The sequence below is a fragment of the Thunnus maccoyii genome, chromosome 23 (genome assembly GCF_910596095.1).
Source record: "Thunnus maccoyii chromosome 23, fThuMac1.1, whole genome shotgun sequence".
Lineage (NCBI taxonomy): Eukaryota > Metazoa > Chordata > Actinopteri > Scombriformes > Scombridae > Thunnus > Thunnus maccoyii.
In genome coordinates, this window is record NC_056555.1 from 10,021,593 (window position 1) to 10,041,330 (window position 19,738).

Sequence of the window (19,738 nt, forward strand, 5' to 3'; positions counted from 1 at the left end):
GCACAGGTGGAACTAATAATGTTAATTATAGCTTTGTTCCATTTACCCCAGTGAGCCATTAATGGTAATCACACCTGTGCTTTTTCTTTAATGACACGTTAAAATGTCTGCTGTAAAAACGGATTACCTCAGGATTATTTTTTGCAATGAAAATAGCCCATGCCATTGATTTTGTCTGGTTAAATAAGCTTTAATATCATTTTTATATATAAAACAGGGAGTTTGAAGCATCTTAATAATGTGATAAAACTGTCTTCCCTCAGAGATGTGGAATATTAGATCATGTTTGGAGTTTTCTATTCATTTGTCAATAAATGTATTAATAAATTCAGATGACAAAGCTATGGTAGCTAAAATATCTCGATATTTTTTAAAAATATTTTTATTTTTAACCACGCTTGACAATTATTTATATGTCATGGATATTGCTCCCCCAGGCCATTAGGTGGCGGTAAAGCTTCATGAAACAACATGACTGCACTCCATATCAAAACCAGGAACTACAGCTCCTCTGCTTTGAACGATGGAGCAAAGTACAAGTGAATCCCCTCAAAAAACATTTACCTGCCAATTGTGTGGTTTAAGTAGTCCTTTTACGTACTACGGCCAGAAACCACCAAACACCAGAGCCATTGTGTAAGTGCAAACTAAGTAAAACGCTCCTTTTAGTGCTCTGCAGCAAGCTATGCTAATGCTAATGATGCTAGCTGCGACGTGACTGCGTTTTATCAACACAGCTACAAAACTGCAGTATTAACTGCCTTAAGGCACACTTATGTCGTGTTTCTGGAACATAAATTAAGTAATAATCCACTTCTGTTTGTCCTCTCTGTTGCTCAACAGGTTGCTAGAGGAGTGTTTTGTGACCAAGGACCCCTTCTGTCCGGACAAGGAAAAGTTTCTTATTCTGGGTTCAAACTGCAGCCTGTGCAGCCAGTGTGTCTGTGTTGGATCGGTAGGATAAATACATTAAATTGCGTTGCTACGGTCTGTTTTTTTTTTTTGTTTTTTTGCCACAAACTAAATATGTGATTTCAGTTCAGGACATGGTTAATACCTGTATGCACAAATGTTATCATGCCCCTCCTGGGACCAATGAAATCAGTCTAGATAAGTGTGTGTGTTTACATGCAGCACAAGCAAATATTATTGGGTGAGGCAACAGTAAAATCTTAAACTGCAATATGTAGGGACAGAAGAAAACTGCATGTCCATTTTGATTTGGAAAATCAAGCTGTTATAGTTCTCCACTTGGCATCAGTTGACCTTGCAGAAGCATCACTCCTGCAGCTTTGATGTTTTCTTTTAGATGACTTTTGCAATCATGCGGTATATGTGAAATTAATGTTGAAATCAATTAATCCAGTTTCTCTAATAGGTAATAAGAACATTTCTAAAAAGGTCTCCCAGTCTTGGAATAAATGTGACTGGTCATATATATCCAGAGCTTTATGTGAAAATAGCACACTAGTGCTGAACTTTGTTTCTCTCCTCTTTCAGGACTGCAGTCTCTTCTACACCAAGAGGTTCTGCATGCAGTGTGTGAACAAGCACTTGGACCAGTTTCCCCATCAGATTCAGGCTGAGCTGGCCAAGAAGAGGCAGAGCTCCCAGACGGCCGTCTCATGACACCGGGCAAGAGGTCCTTAACCTGCTCACCCATCTAAGACCAAATCTGAATAACTTATGGTCGTAAAGCACCAAATGTGTTTAAGTGCTTTTCCAGCACTTCAGATCAAACACCAGACTTTCAAAACACCATACAGGAAAACACAACTTCCTGGACTTTATTAGCATAGCTCTGGGTTATTATTCTTTTGGCAGAAAATGAACACATACATTAAAAACTGAGGCTGCTGTATTAGCCTACTGGGTGTTATTTGTTTATTGGAGGGAGTTTTTTTTTTTTTTTTTTTAAGAAGTGAGCTGCAGGTGTGACTGTTGTTGCTGGACTCCTATCAGGTTTTGGTTGCAGGCTCAGAATAATCCTTCCCTCGTGTCCAGCAATTAAAAATGGCCTCCGATTTAAAATCTGATGTCATGTACTGTTTGTGGATAATTGCCCTGCAGTTGCTCTGAATCCTGTGTTTAAAGGAAAAAAGGCCATTAGAGGCATGGCAGCATTTTCAAAAGATGTGGGTTTCGGGTGTTTTATTCAGTGGAGCACATTTCCTATCATTATGGCCCTTTACTATATTAATTAATAATCAGATACGGATGTACAGTGTTTAACATTATAGCTAATATCTCATCAGTTATTTCCATGATGGTCATTACAGACCACTGCCTTATTCAGCAACTATTCGAGCTCCCTGCAAACAGTTTCAACAATATAACTAGGCATGATTCAAATGAAGATGTGGAAGTAATAGCATTTCCCAAGACCAGTTGCTATGCACATTGAAAACCAGATTCATGTTTCCACTGCCCTTGCAATGGAAAGAAATTATTAACTTGGCTACAATCTCTTTTTGAACTTGATGAATTATGCCTGTTGCACAATTTTTAATGCGCCTTTTTTTATGAGAAAATGCATTACTTTTCAACGACACATGTTAACAGTGTTTATATGTCCTATTCTGACAAATGGGTGCTTCCTTGGATGTTTTGACATTGATGAATCCTTCTTAAGGGTCTATTAGTGCTCTCCCTTTGAGTTATGCATACATGGTCAGAGGTCACACTGTGGAGTCAAAAAAGGATTGTACTTTGTGTTACACTATGATGTTCGTTTTAGTAACAATCTGATGCAGTTGCGTCATCTCACTGAGTTACATTGTGTAATGTTATTCCCATTTTCGTCATGTTTAAAATACACATTTTGCAATGTCAAACCAAGTTTTCCAACAAACAAAGGTGGTTCAAACTGCACACAGACATGACAGTGAAATATCTATGGTGATAGGTATTTTTAGGTAGTGGAGAACTCTCATACTTGAGCAGAATCATCTAAAGGCTTCATATTCTGGATTATCTAGTTCATACTGTCTTTTTTTCTCTCTGAAGGTCAGAGAATGAGCCCTAACATGTTCAGTTGTCTTGATATTATTTGCAAAACAAGTGGAAAAAAAACAAGTACTACCCTTAAAGCATCGGTTCAGCATGTAAGACCTAAACAAAACCTTCTCCTGCCTTGTTTTTCACTTGCCCGTCTATTCAGTTTGGTCAGAATCTGTTTTCATATCAAGGATCGCTCTGTACAACACTGCATAGTTTGCAGCAGCGTAAACACATTATGGATTAAGTGTGATCCCGACGATAACATCGATATAACAGATGGCCTCGCTGTATTTATCACGAGATGTTTGACTCTTTTCGAGGGTTAATTGAAACAGCATGGCCTTAAAGGCAGGCCCAGTGATTTTTACTGGCAAAAGCTGCAGAGGAATGCGGAGTGACACTCGCTGCAGAGTTGAAGCTAGGACAACATACACAACTTGTGACCGGGAGTGTATGTGTATTTTTATCGTACTTCCATATCTATAGTGTATTATGGTTTTATGATAATGAAAGCTGTATATTTAAATTGCACTGTAAAGCTCAAATAAGGACAAGAGTTGAAAATTAGCAAGAGCTATAAACTCTCTTTGCAGCACATCAGTTTCATGCTCTGTATTATGTTACACTACATCGTCCTTATTAAATAAATTAAAACAGAAAAAAGACAGTCGTGCTTACTGTTGCTTATGCATTCACTGAGTTCCTACAGGGTTGCTCTGCAGCTTTCAGATGTACAGAAAATAAATGAGATCATTACCAGGTCTTGACATAAACACCAATTAAAGTCTTGAACCTTTAAGATGCAAACTGAAAACCCTCAGAAGGAAATGACCCTCATTTCAAGGTTTTTTTTTTTTTTGTTTGTTTTTTTTTTTTTAAAAAGCTGCTGCTCCACTTTCTATTTCCTTGCTGGTGTTTAAAATCCAAGCACACACAAGCAATTACAACCAGTGAAGCACACAAACCACCCCTGTGGCACCAGTGGCAAAGTCTGACAGCGATAGGCACCGCGCCAACGATGACGGAAGGCTTTTCTGCTCAAGAGCTGATGTCATCGGATGCCAAGAGACAGATTTGTGGGGTTTTGTTGTTGTTTTCCTGCACAAAATCTCACTCTAGTGTCTCATAGTCCTTCAGTAACCTTGAGACTGTAACTGAATAGATTTACACTGATTGAATCAAGTGTGCTTAAGCCATTAATGTGACACCAAATCAGATCAGGCAGTGATATCTGTCAGCACTCGTACAATCATTTGATGATTGATTCATGTGATAGTATTAGCAGCCTGGAGCGAGACCTCAGCCTGGAGCTCCTGCAGCAAGATAACATTTTTTTCTTCAGTGTTGTTTTCTTATCAGATATGACATTTGAAACAATTAGCCGATGCATTTCATCCACCACAGCTTTACAGTGCATGAACACAGGGATACAAATGACAGTTAATGAGATCAAATGAAATCTGTGAGCATTATGTGCTCAGTTAAACCAGCTGGGATAAATCAGGTGTTAACGGAGAGATAAAACATAATAACGCACTCTTTATAACTACCACCTCCCTTCTGTTGGCTTTTTCATATGTACTTAACTAATCAAACTAATTAATTAGGCCATATTCATGTGTAGAGTTAATCCAATCCTGCTCTGTGTTGTTGTTGCCCCTGTTCGACTTTAAGAGAGCTCTATGGGCGGTCCATAGTTCGCAGACCAATGAATCGCCTTCTCTGTTTAAATACTCCTTGATGTCAACTTTCCTTCTTCACTCGTAGCTCCCTCTAACGCCATGTTGGCTGTTATGACTTGACTTGTTGTTTTCATCAGCTTTACTACGGACTTTGACAGGAGTGGCTCTCTTAAATCCCCCTGCGCATTTGGAGACGCTTTATTCCAATTTTTGCGCGTCACGTGTTTTGGATGATACGCGCGGAGTATGCATGCAGCATTCCCCTGACTTTGCTTTTGAAAGGAATACTACTTGGAATTAGCAGTCTTTGAAAGGGTTTGGTTGTTGTTTGTGTTTTTTTCCCCCTTGTCATATGTGCAACAAAATGTCAGATGTTCGCCTTTCTAATGCGAGCCCGACATTGGAGAGGGTGGATGCGCGGCAGCCAGACAACGTCAGACCTCCGGTCCGTAGAAATCTCTTCGGTTCACCTGATCGAGAGGAGTTACGGAGGTATATGACAGCTACGATTCAGGATGAAGTGCAGGGTTTCGTTGAGACGTATAATTTCGACCCCGTCAACAACAGACCGACCTCTCCGGGTAATTTCGAGTGGCAAGAGGACAGCGACGCACCGGAGTTTTATCGCAGACCGCCTCACGGTAGCCAGCGGCCCCAGCGAAATGTGGACTTGCCTGTGGATGACCGACAGGATGCCGTGGAGGAGAACGAGAGGCAGTCGGTTCGCCTTCAAAACAGAGACGGTTCAAGGAAAAGACCCTCAGGAGATTCAGGTGATCACTCTTTACTTGTTGAGGCTGTCACGCACTTTTGTTCCCCCGGTGTAGGCGCACCCTGTGTGCCCCCTGTGCCGCAATGCAGAGGCGCGCAAGCAACAGTTGTGTCCGGAGTTGAACCGTGCGCTGCGATCGCGGTGGATGTGTGTCTGAAAACAAAGTGAAGCATGGCGCAAAGCACCCGGGAGAGCAAGGAAGCAAACTCAACATTTCTTTACACATGTTTAAGTTATTTAATCTTGTTATTTATTGTGACAACACAGTGCACGTTTGCTTAGACGATCGCGTATTACGTCGTAGTTCGCATTTCCCTTTTCTCATAAGTCGGGTTATTCTCGGTAATAGTGAAATTTCTGCAGCAGCAGCAGCAGCAGCAGAAGCCTACCGAGACTGTCAGGTGCTTTTCAAAGAGGACGTGCAGCTTTACACGCCAACAACTTTTCAGCGTGTTTTTTTTTTCAATTATTATTATTGTCTGCCAGGTCCCTGTTCCAGCGAGTGTCAGAGTAAAAGGTCGCATACCGACGAAGATGATGATGACGACCCGTCGGGAGGTGCAGGAAATCAGGCTGTTAAAGCCGTGGAGGAGACCCACAGCAGGCCAGACAACAGCGCGGAGGTCCAGTGAAAAACAGTGCCAGGTTAGAAATCAGTGTCTCACTTTTGCACTATTGTTAAGGGTTTTGACTTGTTGATAACACACAGATTTTCAGTGCGTTAAATCGTGATGATCGGCTTTCATATTACCTGACAAGAGAGTGTTTTGTTTACTTGTTTATCACCAGCATCTTTAACATACAGCACAGTTGTGAAAGTACACATTTCTTTCTTGCACGCAGCACTAACACGTCATCAGCCTAACTTGCACATTGTTGTATTATCCTCATGAGCCCTTCATAGTATGACTGTACACCCTGTGTGTGTGTGTGTGTGTGTGTGTGTGTGTGTGTGTGTGTGTGTGTGTGTGTGTGAATGCGTGTGTGTCTGCATTAGGGATATCAAGCATGAGCAAACTGCTTTTTCAGTTGCACCATTCAACAGCCTGTTTCCTCTTTATATCCCACAGTGCAGGGAGACTTGTTGCTGGTGGAATACTGTGTAGCCTTGCTCAGCATCTGACAGACCGGAGAAAGAAAAACAAAAGCAGCCTTTCCTACGAAGGGAGGAGGAGAGGCTGCACAAGCACTGAATATGTACACTAGCAAGTTTTGGCACTCATTTAAATTAAATTGCCTCAGAAGCAGCAGACGATGTAGCAGTGTGCAAATGGATTTTTGCTCATTTTTTTTATTACTACCTATGTTTCAGATGTAGCACATAAAAAAGCATAATATGCTTTTCATACCTTTTGTTAAATGTATTTGAATAAGTGTGTGAATTTGACTCGGGGGATTGCAGTGCAATTTCCAAAAGAGAAATATTATTTTGTTAAAGTGGTCATATTGTATCATTATTCAGGTAATTGATGTAAGTTAAAAATGCAGATTTCAAAAGTCAGGGTTATGTGGAAACAAAATGTCTTCACTTTTTCTATGGCTTTATGTGTCCCAGTGTTATATCTTTGTTTTTGAAGGCCCAGATGGCCACACTGTTGAGGGTCCATCTAACTGGGAATAGCCATGATAGATAAAGTTTACATGCAAATAATGTCTCCTTATTTCCCCAATTTTATTTCATTATCTTTTTTTTTTTATTTTTTTTTTTTTTAGGGGTTTTTGCCAAAGTTTGTGCCTTTTTTGTATGGGGAGGGGGGTGGGTGGCTAAACTGCTGAGCAATATCCAACCAAATTTAACAATATTTGCTAATAGTCCTAAGAATTAGCTTTCTATTTTTAAATTAGGTGTTTTAATATTTTAGTGACTTATATGTCACACACCGTATCCCCCCCTCTTGTAATAAATGGTGTAGTCCAGATTAACATAGGTCAAACTTGTAAAAAAAAAAAAAAAAAAAAATCACTGGGCTACTTTTATGCAAATATGTGAATCAAAGATTTGTCTCTTGTGGTGTGAAATTCATGTGGAACATGTAATTGCACTATTGTTAATTTCTCATTCTTGTGAGGGCAGAAAAACAAAGTTACACTGCCTCAGTTGGTGTAAAACTTTGAAGTGTACCTGTGTGTCTTTTTTTTTTCTTTTTTTTTTTTTTTGAAAAACACTGAAAATATTATACTAACTTATTTATGTTGAGCTTTTTTTGTGGGTGTATGTATAGCTTCCCAAAGCGACATTTTTGTGCATTTTGTGCATTTTTGTAAATATATATTTTCATTATTGTTTTTAAGATAAACTGAGCCTAATAATCGATTTTATACGTGTGTTTTGTATATTTTTTTTCTTCAATCTGCAATCTGATTGATTAAAAAGTAATGCTGGTGTAATGAATACATGAGCTCACTATTTTGATTCCAAAGCACACAACCACTCCTCCTTTAACAAACACACACACACACAAAATTTAAAGTCCCCCTCCACTCGAAAAGTTGTTTTTCTTCTTGTTCCTACAGTTGAATATTTGAGCTTCTCTGTGCTGAATGATGTATGTGCAGAGTTTGACACTTGAGGGCTGTTTACACATTCATCTGCTGAAAGTGGAAAGCTGGAAGTGTTCATTGAAATTACAGTTTTAAGGGGCGGGCCCATGAGCGTGATTTGTGACAACACAAATATTTTGGAAGCCAATCCTGGTCCAATATGCAATTTACACAAGTGTAATGTGGAAACTTGAAGCCTCCAGTGCACAAACACTCAGGATTTACAGGGAAGTAGGAAATATTTTGTGTCCAGCTGTTAAACTGTTGATGTGAAAAATATTTGCATATTCATAGATTCAGTCATTTTTAATGAGGGACATCGAGTAAATGTCATTTTAAGGAATTTAATGAGGTGATGATACATTTTTGTGGAGAAAACAGGTCGGACACAAATAATTATTCAGAGTATTTTATATACATCTTAAAACATGTCTGGAGGGGACTTTTAAGTGATCCGCCCATGTAAACTGGTAGACTCATCATAGTGATTACAAAGTCTTACACAAAGACGGGAGGGAAGTACAACCAAAAGAGGTTTAATGTGTCCTGCAGTGTGAGAAACAACAAGGCAGTGATATGATCAATAGCTGTACCATAACTGATCAACCACTAATGAACCACTTCATGCACGGACTTATTTTGAGGGTTTAATTACCTCATTTATTGTCAATGAGACATTAGACATTAGTCAATTAGATCATAATTTAGCTGTGAGCTTATTTTTGTAGGAACTCCACTACCAAAACATTTCCCATAATTTGCCGAAAAGGACTTCTATGCAGTCACAGTAATGTTTGGTATAATTAAAATTATACAAGATTAAATTATGTGTATTATTGGATAAAAATCCAGTACACCGTGCTCATCTTGAGTGCAGATACAGCACCAGAGTGCAGGCTGTGACTGTGCTGGATTGTCTCACCCCAGCTCTGCCTCTAAAGTTGAAAACAACAAGGGGTATGTCCTGAGGAAAAAGAGGGAAAAAAAGTTTCTGGTTATTGGCTTTCCCTGGCTCCAATCACAGCAGAGAGAAGAAAAGCAGACCACTTAGGAGCTAGCCAGTCACAGAGATGTGGGCGGGAGCCTGAACAGTACAGGCTGTTCTTTTCATAAAACACACACCACCCAATTAGTTTCATTGGCTGCCTCTTTCCTGTTGATACCAGTGTGTAGGAGTCAAATACAGAGTGAGTGAGAGAGAGATTCCTATAATACTTCATACTGGCTGTGAGTGCATCTGCAGTAATTACTAGTGAGCTCATGGCCTTCCTGTAAACTTTTAGAAAGAATTTAACAATCTGTTTCTTCCTTTATTTGTTAGTTTTGAACAGAGGACTTGTTAAATGCCAGCATTATGTAAAACGTAGCATCAATAATATAATGCTGTCCTGAAAAGTAACACAAATATGTGCTGTCACAAAGAAAACTAATATTTTTTTATCATCTCTCAACTCTGAGGAAACTTCTGATGACGTTACCCTACAGATGGAGCATTTAAAGAGAACTTTACCAACCTGGGTGTTCCTCTCATATTTTGTCTAGTATGACTATTGGTCATGAAAGCGTTTTACTCATCACTTACACATCACTTACACTGACTCACAGACTCCTGCAAGAATCAAGTTGATCAGGATAAGGAGTGCAAGACTCCTGGTTTTCCAAAGATGCCAGTTTAACAAAAATAGTGTGGAAGTAAACACAGAAAGTAGCTACTGCAACTACTGAAAATCCCTGTAGCTACTGTATTGAAGCTGGCTACATAAAATAGCAGCTTTGAGATGTAGTTTTTGTACAATTACATTTTGTTTGTTTGCACTGATAGTAAAATATGTATTACTGCTACTTAAAGTATACTTAAAACAGTCATATTTAGTAATCAATGGTACCGACAAATACATGAAAAGTATAACATCAGTATATTTAAAGGATATGTCTTTCTATACTTATACTTTCTATTCTTATTGTCAACAAAGTAGAGCCAAACCAACAATGAATTGATCCAATAGTGATGCGCAGACCAGCTCTGACGTAACCCGAATCCGCATGTTTGCATAAATCATCCACTGCCACCCACCCAAACAGATTATTTTCTCCGATTTAGAGACCCGTACTCTATCACAGATTACTATCATTTCTCAGTGGGATATATGTAAGCATGATGATGTGGTAACATATTACACTGAAGCAGGCTGGTTTTAAATAAAATTTATTTAAAGTAAAAGTTCTGCTTTTACAAATGGACCCCACAATCAATGAGAGTTGAGTCTGCTAGTTTGAGCCTGACAACAAATGAAGCTTAAAATATGTTCACATTTTAGGGAGTGTAATACTTCCTCATTAATGATGTATTATTTCACCCACCCACAATCCATCCACTGTTTATCAGAATGTTAACTTTTATGACTCTGCCCACCCGATCCGCAGATTAACCGCCATGCCTGCGGAAAGAACTGCGATCTGTTCATCATTAACTTACAAATATTGAGTGTGTATCAAAAGCCTGATATATCTTATTCCTCTGTGTCCTAGCCCTCCATTATTGTCCAAAAACTATTAAAAACACATCAATGAGCCACACCGCTGCACTGGGTGACATGTTCCTTCACCATGGAGATAACAGACACATTAGTTTGTTTAGAAACAGCTCCAAAGACTAATAATAACTAATAAGAGTGTTTACATTTTCAGTCACTGGAGAGTAGTTCCTTGTACAGCAGACACCACTGCACTGAGCTTTGTTAGCTTGTTGTGCTACATATCGTGACCTCTTGACTTTGTATTACATTGTAAATTTCTCAAAGAACTTCAGTACAAAGTCAAGAGGTTATGATCTGTAGGACAAGAAGTTATAAAATTCCAGCCATATCCTTAAGGATATCTAATGGACAGCTTTTACAGTAATATACAGTGCAACTTAACTTTAGCATATACCGATATTTTGCAATTTTAGTGTGCTAATGTCCAAATGTATGCTGATGACACTGTAATACATACACACAGTAGAACTGAAACTGAAAAAGTTGCTCAAGTACTCACGTGATTGATTAAGTGTTCAGTGAATCACAGACACTTCTGAAAGAAGATAGGGCACTTAGAGTCATTTCCTGTATCTGTGTCACATGAGTTTTGCCACTGCCTCGCGCCTTTAGGAGACTAGCGGCAGGTCCTGAGTCTATTCACTCCAATGCGAGAAGTGAACATGAGCACAGATTTAGACAGATTCTTTCGTCCCATTGGCACAAAAAAGTAAATATTTGACCCATTTTTCACAAGCCACACATCCTCCAAACATTCTGACACTAAATTGGCATTTTAGTGACAGACAAAGATGGAGAAAATCAACATAATGCAGTTTAAATAAAAAATAAATACAACAAGGTTGATTATATTGTGAATTTGCACCTTGTTTTAAATAACTAAACTCTACCAGAAGCTGTGCTTGTATCCTGGGTCTTGGCAGGTTGAGTTTGCGGGGCTGAAAAGGCGAAGCTAGCCCGTTAGCATGGGTTGTGTCTAGATGGCGTTAGGGGATGGGGGAGGGGGCCAACTGTGCCCAGTTAGGAGATAGGAAGTGTATACCATTTCATACATGGATGTTTAAAGAGAACTGGATACAGCATCGGAGGTAGGGCCCTGTTCACTCCTATAAAAATTACTAAGTGGCGTATGAAGCCAAAAAAGTTCAACCTTTTCCACATTGCTACTGCATCTGTGGGGCCCATAGAGCAAGCGCACCAGTGACTTTTGCCAGCTGAGCCCGCTACTTCCAGTTTAGCCCTCCAGCTAACTTTAAAGATGAGAAAGGATAAAACAATTAAATTGTGCGGCTTCTCTAGACTTTCAAAATGTGATAGGACATAACGGATCAAATTCTGACAATGGAACAAATCATTTCGTGGGGGTTGTGACACTCACAAAAAATCATCTTCTGATTTACAAACATCTCTTTCACAATGTAAGTCTGCTGACTGTAGTTTCATATTTACTATACAGACTTGAGAGTGGTATAAATCTCCTCATCTAACTCTCAGCAAGAAAGTGAATAAGTGTATTTCCCCAAATGTCAAACTATTCCTTTAAGTATGTTTTGTGCAGCTGGTGAAAAAGTCTGTAATCAAGTCAACATAGACAATTTCAGATGTGTTAGAGGTGCCTACATGCTCAGGCTCTCTGATATCTCACATGATTTATTGTTTAACAAGCTAGGGCAGGCTAAATACACAACATTGAAGCTACTAGTTTGAGCTGGGAATATTTGATTAAACTCGCAAATGTATATCTTATGTACAAAACTATGGATATGATAAAATCATACATGGAAGTATGTATGTAGCTTATTTGAATGTAACTTTGTTTCAGACAGATTAAAACAGACCTTTTGGCTGACACTGTAAACCACATAAACAATAAAACTAAATGGGAAACCTTTTCCAAATACATTTCCATACTGTCGTACCAGTCAGGGATCATATATAGAAAATAGCATGCAGAGTACATTACATTAACAAATTATAACCTCTCTTGTCTAGTTAAATCAGGTGTTTCACTGAAGGAGAAGTCTTTTATGTTTAAGTGACTCATGACATTTAGCTGATGCTTGTTGTAAGTGACAGTAGTTTCTGGTCATTGAAATTCTAATTTCCTCTTCATTTTCTCAGGTTTCAACAAAATGGAAATAACATATGGAGCAGGAGCAGTTTAAAAAATGAAAAGACATTTAAGTGCCAGAATCTCCACTATAGGCAGCAAATATATAACAGAGAAATCAATTCACCCAAAGAAATAACATAAAATGAAGCTGTTATTTTGTTTGATAGCACTGTATTACTGTATTTTTGTGATCAATTATCTTTCTGCAACCTGTTTACCACAGCAGATCATAACATGACCATGAGGTCCAGCTTCTTAGATTAGGATCTCGCTGGCTGGGCCCAGAAAATACAGGTGGTTACAATTACACTTGCTTGGCGTCCACGGTAAGGCAAACAACCTCACCAACAGTCCCAACAGATGTTAAACTGAATGGCAATCAATACAATAAGATCTCACAAGACATTTTGAGGTTGAAGAAATTAAGAAATGCTGCATATATGTAACCCAAATGTTACCACTCACACTCAATCTGTTAAATGTCTGTACTAATCCTTAAATCAGGATCTACGACATCTATAATATTTAAGCATCTTAGACACCCACACAGGTGTTTTCACTTATCTTGCCTGATTAGACTTTTGTTTGGTGTCATCATGTGATTCTCATCTTCAACCTGAGCAGAGGCCTAATTAGCCAGAATAACTCAAAACATCTGTGTGAGTCTTTAAAAAGTACCATGATTTGCTTTGTTTGGCGCTGTCAGTCATTTTGCAAGCATGTTGTTGTACCTCTTAACCCAAAACTTTTGTGATTTGGTTTTGTTTGCCATGATACATGACCCTCAAGATAAAACAATGACACTGAGGGGGAGATAGAAGCATTTCAGTATCAGAAAGCGGTTCTTGATTTAGAGAAAGAGAAACACTTCAAAGAGGATAAACGCAACTGAAATGTTTTTCAAAGTCACCAGAAGGTAAAGAAATAAACCTTTAACCTCAAGGTGGTGCAGGAAGAGAGACAGTGGCTCGTACGCCATGATGCAGATATGACATCACCACTTTCAAGGATTCCAGCAAGCTGTGCCAGGCATGACCTCAAAACCACGCCAACAGAGGGTGTGGGTGTCTGTGTGTGTGTGTGTGTGTGTGTGTGTTACCCCAGACTGACCTTGTTTATCATTATACTGCTGCTTGGCGAGAAACAGACACCACCGCACACACACACATGCATACATACAAAGCTGCGGCTTGTGTTGACTTTCACTGCTCTCTTTTACGTTTCGTCAAGTATGCAGAGTTGAATCTGTTCTTGCACACACCAACTCACCGTGAGCTGTCCTGAGTTTGCTTCCAAGTCAGGAAAACACTTCCATATTCCCAGAGTTAAATTAGCCGGCCCCTAATTGTTGCTGCAGATAACGAGAGGAGAAATGGGTCATAAAAGTCTGACATCTTGGAGCTGACGCTATGAATAGATATTCAGCAGAGGACCTACAAAGTATGAGCTCACAACTTGGCAAACTCTGTGTTAGGGGGGGGGGGGAGAGTTTCTTCACGAATGTCTTGTTTTACTCTGGAAATACAACTTCCCCATCTGTTTCGTGTTGGTATTAATTTGTCTGATTTTTTTTTTTTTTTCTTTTTCATTTAAATTTTTTACAGGGGCAGGGCTGCTTTATTTTTCCGCTTCACTCTGCCTCGTGGTCATGTGCTCTTGGCAGTGGTGAGAGTGGGAGAGATGAAGTGGAGGTAGTTAGGAGGGAAGGAAGGAATGAAAGAAGGAAGGAAGGAAGAGAAAATGAAGGAAAGAGGCAGAAAAGGATAGAGTTAAAGAGAGGAAAGAGAAGACGGGCTCCTTGGCTGCGTCCCGCTACAGCCAGGCCAAATCACGTCCAGTGCAGGATGTAAACAAACTAATCTGCCAATGTGAAGTTTTTACACATTTTGGTTTCGCTCTGGCCCATGTGACTCATGCAGCCTGGCTGTGTGACCTCAGATGCTGGCTTGCCTGCTGCTACAGTACTGAAGTTTTTAGTTTGCTCTGCAGCAGGGGTCACCAAGACTGTGCAGACCTGCTATGTTCTCTACTAATGCAAATGAATGCCTTTTCAAAAACAAAAGACTAACAGGATTTTATATTGTTTAATAGTGCAAAACCTTACTGACAGGATTCTAAAATATTTCAAAGATAGCACAAGACCTGCACACGCACACACACACACACACACACACACACACACATAATCGTAGCCCCTCTCCTCTCCGTTTGCAGGTCACATGTCTTTGATTTCTTTCTTATGGCCCTGAGGGTTCGATGACATGTGTGTCTGAGAGGAGGGAAATAAGTTGAAATAAGGCAACAATCAACTGCTGAGGTGACTCGTGCTCTTTCGTAACCCTGGGGCCGTGTCACCCCCCTCCCCCTCGTATACATCACAGTTCAGGCAGCTGGGAGATGGCACGCGAAATCCAGCCAGCCTTTAACCCTTGAGTGTGTGTGTGTGTTTGTGTGTATTTGAATATCCTGGACTGAAGGTGAATTTTCTTTTAATCAATACAGAGTTGCGCATGTGCACAGTGGTGTGTGTGTGTGTGTGTGTGTGTGTGTGTGTGTGTGTGTGTGTGTGCAAACCTTTCATGCAACCATGTAGATATGAGCATGGATTTGTTATGAGTGTGATACTTGCTGCTTTATATGGATCAGCATGTGTTGTATTAATAATGTATTTGCTGTGCATTGTATCTGTCAGTGTGTCACCCCAACAATATATTAACCAGAGTGTTTGCAACTTGTGAAAAAGTAAACAACTTTGAAATGAAAACTGGCCCTGGATGATCTCTGAACAGTTGACCCCTGAGCTGGGGTCATTTGGTGGTGAGTAAAGTTTGACCTGAGGACAGACGTGTGGCAACAGGAAGTATCAGCACTCACAGGTCACAGTGAGGTTGAAGCAAACTCCTCTAATGTGTGTGATTGGTGCTGCGATTGGGTGAGGTGGGGTCACGACCCTCTGAGGGGAAAAATGTTAAAGGGTAAATCCCGACATGAATGCAGCAGGGAAACTGTTTTCTTCTTCTAGGGGTCAGACAGGAAGTTAAGAGAAGCTCACAGATCAGGTGAAAAATTGGAAGAGTATGCTTTGTGTTTTAAACATTGCTCTGATTCACACTAGATGACAGTCATCTTCAAAGCAAGTAAAAAAAAAAGTGAATACTTTGTAGATCATACTTGTAGGCCTACTTTTTTGAAAAATGGATGGCAGTGTTAGTTGGTAGGTCCATCAATTTGGCCCAGATAAGATTAATCACTTTTCATCAGGTCAACATTTTAATTGTTCAGTTTGGTTTCCAACCAAATATCTGTGAAACTAATCATACTCCCATTATCCTCAACTGTCCTTTGTGTTTAGTGCTAGTTAGCAAATATTAGCATACTAGCTTGCTAATCTAAGATGATGAACATTGTACCTGCTAACCCTTCCCCAGCATATTAGCATTGTCAGTGTGAGCATGGTAGCATGCTGATGTTAGAATTCAGCTCAAAGCATTGCTGTGTAAAGCCTCACAGAGCTGCTAGCATGACTGTAGACTCTTATTGCCAGCTATTTTCCAAAGCTTTTCATACGTTTTTAGATTGACTTCCTCCCTTTCTGTCTGCCACTGGTTTCCATTCACTTCACTATAGTATAAAAATCTAATTACAGCAACTTGAGATAGAGAAATCCATCACAGAAGCTCTCATTGCTTTATTTTTCAGCCAAGGTTTTCTTATTGTCACTTAGCAAGTTGCAAGAGGAGACTAATTTGAAACTGTTTGGAAAGTCTGTCTCCTTTCACTTTGTTTGTCTTTAATAATTAAAGTCAGTCCATTGTTTTAGTTTATCTGTTAAAATTGTGTTTATTTTCTGTATTGTGGTATGTAGAGGTCATGTATGAGGTTGTGGTGATCATCTGCTCAATCAGTGATAGTGAAAACAGGCATGAATGATTAGGAGCACTGTTAAAATGTGGGAGGAAGGGTACATTTGTTCTGCAGTAAATTACATTTTGTTACATTTGTTTCACTCAAATTTTGTCACGTCACATAAAGAAAAAGACCATTTCCTTCTCGCAACAGTGTAACTTTGACCAACAAGTAAATGTTGAGTGTTCACTGTGACTGAGTGATGACCTATCTCAAACAAGACTGAAGCATAGAAATTCAGACTCCTCTACTTGGCCATAAACACAGTGATGGCCTTAGGTATAATCTTTATTCCCCTCCAGGTTTCCTGGAACAGTTCTTGGCATAAAATCTGCAGACAGGACAGGTTTTGTAATCCCCAAGCTGTCTTTCAGGACCTAATGTATAGCATAGCATATGAAGAGTGAGGTTTAACATGTGACTATCACCACAACTTCTGCTGAGGTGGTGTGAGGGTGATAGCACAGGCTGGATATTAGAGTGTCTGTGCTCAATGTCAAGACTCATGACTAAAAAAGCATGAACAAGCAAAAAGAGAATGAAAGATGCTGTGGGGCCTGATTTATGAGATGACACCACCTCATACACGGGGTTTCTTCTCTTTCTTTAATCTTTTTCTGTCTTCATCTCTTCCCTCCACACGGACATGTATATATTATACAGTACCAGTCAAAAGTTTAGACACACTTTCCCATTCTCTTGAATGACAAAGTGTAGTCAAACATGTCTCTTTCTTTCACTTTTTTGCTCTATACACAAAAGACACACTGAAAAACAAAATAAAATACTGAAAGATGCTACAAATCTGCATAGAGCTAAAGGGAACTTATTACAAGCAATCCCTTCCTTAATATGATCCACTGTTAGTGTAAAAATGTGTATCATAGCTGCTTCTGGTTGTAAAATAAAAACATTTTCCGTAAACTGGGCAGAGTGAGGAGTCATTTGATGAATTCAAAGAGTCAGTTTCATGATGAAATCGAGGTATTGCTGAACATGCCTCATCTCAAAATGTTTCCCATATTCCCTAAAATGTGTTTTAGCATTCCCCAGAAATGGGATGTGAACTTTCGACTATTGCTAATTTCTACATGTAGGTGGAAGTTTTTAGGTTGGCTTTGCTTCAGGCTCCTGTTAATGGAGAAACTACTTTTCACAGTTGTTGGATGTGTGTACAACATGTGCTCTAGAGATAAGCTATTGCTCCTTTATACAGAGGAAATTACATGAATCCCCTCAGGTTTAGCATATTAAAGAGTTGAAAGATCTTTACTATGAATTTCCATTGTAGATGCACTGGAAATATTGTTGTGACATCATGTATGTTTGAGCACAGAAATAGATGCATTGTAAACATGAATAAAGGATGGATTTACCAGACTGTATCACAACCAATATAATGGTGATAAACTAATTTTACACCCTTGAACGGTTAAGTCAAATAAGAATACTCTCTAGCTTACACCATCAGCTTGAAGGAGTAGTACACATACACAAACAAAACCCACACTCAGGCCTGGGAGCTGCCCAGTGCAACCACAACCACAGTTGGGAGTCCAGTTCAGCGAGAGGCAAGAGCATCCTATTCACTTCCACTGCCCACATTTATCCTGGCTGTCTCAGTTTTCCCGGAGAGATGATTTACAGATGTTAAAATCCCACATCTGCAGCTGCAGCTCCAGCTCCATGCTGCTGTTGATTTGCATGTGCGTTTTGCTGTGCATTAGTCATTGTGACTGGTTTTAAGTTTGGAGTTTAAAGTAGGTAATGTAAAAGGTGGGCTGGTCTGATGTGCAATTAACCATAGCAGAAAGTGAAATGTGGGTTGAGGTACTTTTCTAAATCTTTTATCTGATGTGTTAACATTAAGCATCAAATGATGAATGAGGAAGTCTGACTCAGGACAGTTTTGGTTGTTGCAGGGGTTAAATTTGCAACCTTTTAGTCATAGTGCTACCTTGGTACTCTTGTAGGTCATTAAAACATTGCTACTTGTTTTGACTCATTGTGTGTCTGCACTGATGCGTGGTAAGAGATGGACAGAAAGAAAAATGTTTTTTGGAAATGCTGGATTCAATTTGTTGGAGGTGTAAGAGAAAAACAAAGAGGGAAAGGGAGAAGAAAGTGGTCTACAGGCTCTGTTTTTATCTCAATTTCTGCGGTATCAGGGTCACTGATGTCCCACACATCTACCAGGCCCATACACTTTCACACTCGCACACAAACGTGTGCACACACACAGCCTAAAACTACCACTTCCCACACACTTTCACTCTTGAAGCACTGTCTGGTTTGTAGTTAGAGACAAGCATTTTGAACCAAGCAACACATGCAAAGAGGACATCTGACGACTTTTGGCATTGATCAGCTCGAACAAGGGCAAAACCTGCACCCACGCTTGCAGTGGTGAATCATTTATGTGTGTGTGCGTGCTTGCGTGCGCATGTGTGTGAGAGAGGAGGAAACAGCTAGCTAACAGAAAACAACACGTCTGTCTCCTGTGAAACCACAAGGCAAATGTCACATCCAGTACATCACTGTTGAAAGGAAAACCACTGAACCAACTTCTTTTTCTGAAAAATAAACAAATGTATGTAACTATTTAAAAAAAAAAAAAAAAGTAACAGTTTTTTAAAACAGTTAAAGAGTTAACTGAGGAACTCTATAAAGGTTTTTAGCCAGGTGAGCAGAGGACACTACTGATATGAAATGCTCAAGATGAAAAAAACAGATGTTTTTAGTAAGAATTGCACGATATCAGGAAAACAAATCAGCATGGTCAGCACCAGCCGCCTATCTCTCCTCTGGACATTAACCATCTGTTCAAGATAAATGTGCACGCACACACACACACACACACACACACACACACACACACACACACACACATGTATATTAACCCACAGTGAAACCAACAAGACACACCTGCATGTATTTTGGCCTAATGTAAATGCACAGGCCCTTTTTATGATTCATGATGGAGCATTTGGCCTGTGATAAGCTGTAATGTGGCTGTATTGGTAGATTATTAACAGCAATTAAAGATCACACGTAAGCAAATGTGCACTGCTTTTGCTTCTGGCACCAAGGGTACACAATCAACTGACAGATGGACAAAACATCTAACCCCATGCTATTTTTTTTTTGCAAGTATAAGACTTCAGTGTTCACGTATAACTGACTTCAC

The 19,738-nt window shown here is 39.6% G+C and overlaps 2 protein-coding genes across 2 annotated transcripts; both read left to right on the forward strand.

Moving 5' to 3' along the window:
* The first annotated feature begins 451 nt into the window (after positions 1-451).
* cdpf1 (cysteine rich DPF motif domain containing 1) lies at positions 452-1,864 on the forward strand. Its single transcript, XM_042403386.1, has 3 exons — positions 452-636; positions 844-955; positions 1,501-1,864. The coding sequence occupies exons 1-3, from the start codon at positions 524-526 to the stop codon at positions 1,627-1,629; spliced, it is 354 nt and encodes a 117-aa protein (XP_042259320.1). The 5' UTR covers positions 452-523; the 3' UTR covers positions 1,630-1,864.
* A 2,525-nt stretch (positions 1,865-4,389) lies between these two features.
* cdkn1ba (cyclin-dependent kinase inhibitor 1Ba) lies at positions 4,390-7,846 on the forward strand. Its single transcript, XM_042403439.1, has 3 exons — positions 4,390-5,455; positions 5,941-6,099; positions 6,525-7,846. Exons 1-2 carry the CDS (start codon positions 5,035-5,037, stop codon positions 6,084-6,086), a joined length of 567 nt encoding a protein of 188 aa, XP_042259373.1. The 5' UTR covers positions 4,390-5,034; the 3' UTR covers positions 6,087-6,099; positions 6,525-7,846.
* Positions 7,847-19,738: the final 11,892 nt, after the last annotated feature.

Excerpts from the sequence above, each read along its gene's own strand:
- cdpf1 (XM_042403386.1), top strand. The coding sequence starts at position 524 with ATGGAGCAAAGTACAAGTGAATCCCCTCAAAAAACATTTACCTGCCAA. Across the intron at positions 637-843 it reads CCAAACACCAGAGCCATTGT|GTTGCTAGAGGAGTGTTTTG; the intron begins GTAAGTGCAAAC and ends GTTGCTCAACAG. Across the intron at positions 956-1,500 it reads AGTGTGTCTGTGTTGGATCG|GACTGCAGTCTCTTCTACAC; the intron begins GTAGGATAAATA and ends CTCCTCTTTCAG.
- cdkn1ba (XM_042403439.1), top strand. The coding sequence starts at position 5,035 with ATGTGCAACAAAATGTCAGATGTTCGCCTTTCTAATGCGAGCCCGACA. Across the intron at positions 5,456-5,940 it reads AAGACCCTCAGGAGATTCAG|GTCCCTGTTCCAGCGAGTGT; the intron begins GTGATCACTCTT and ends ATTGTCTGCCAG.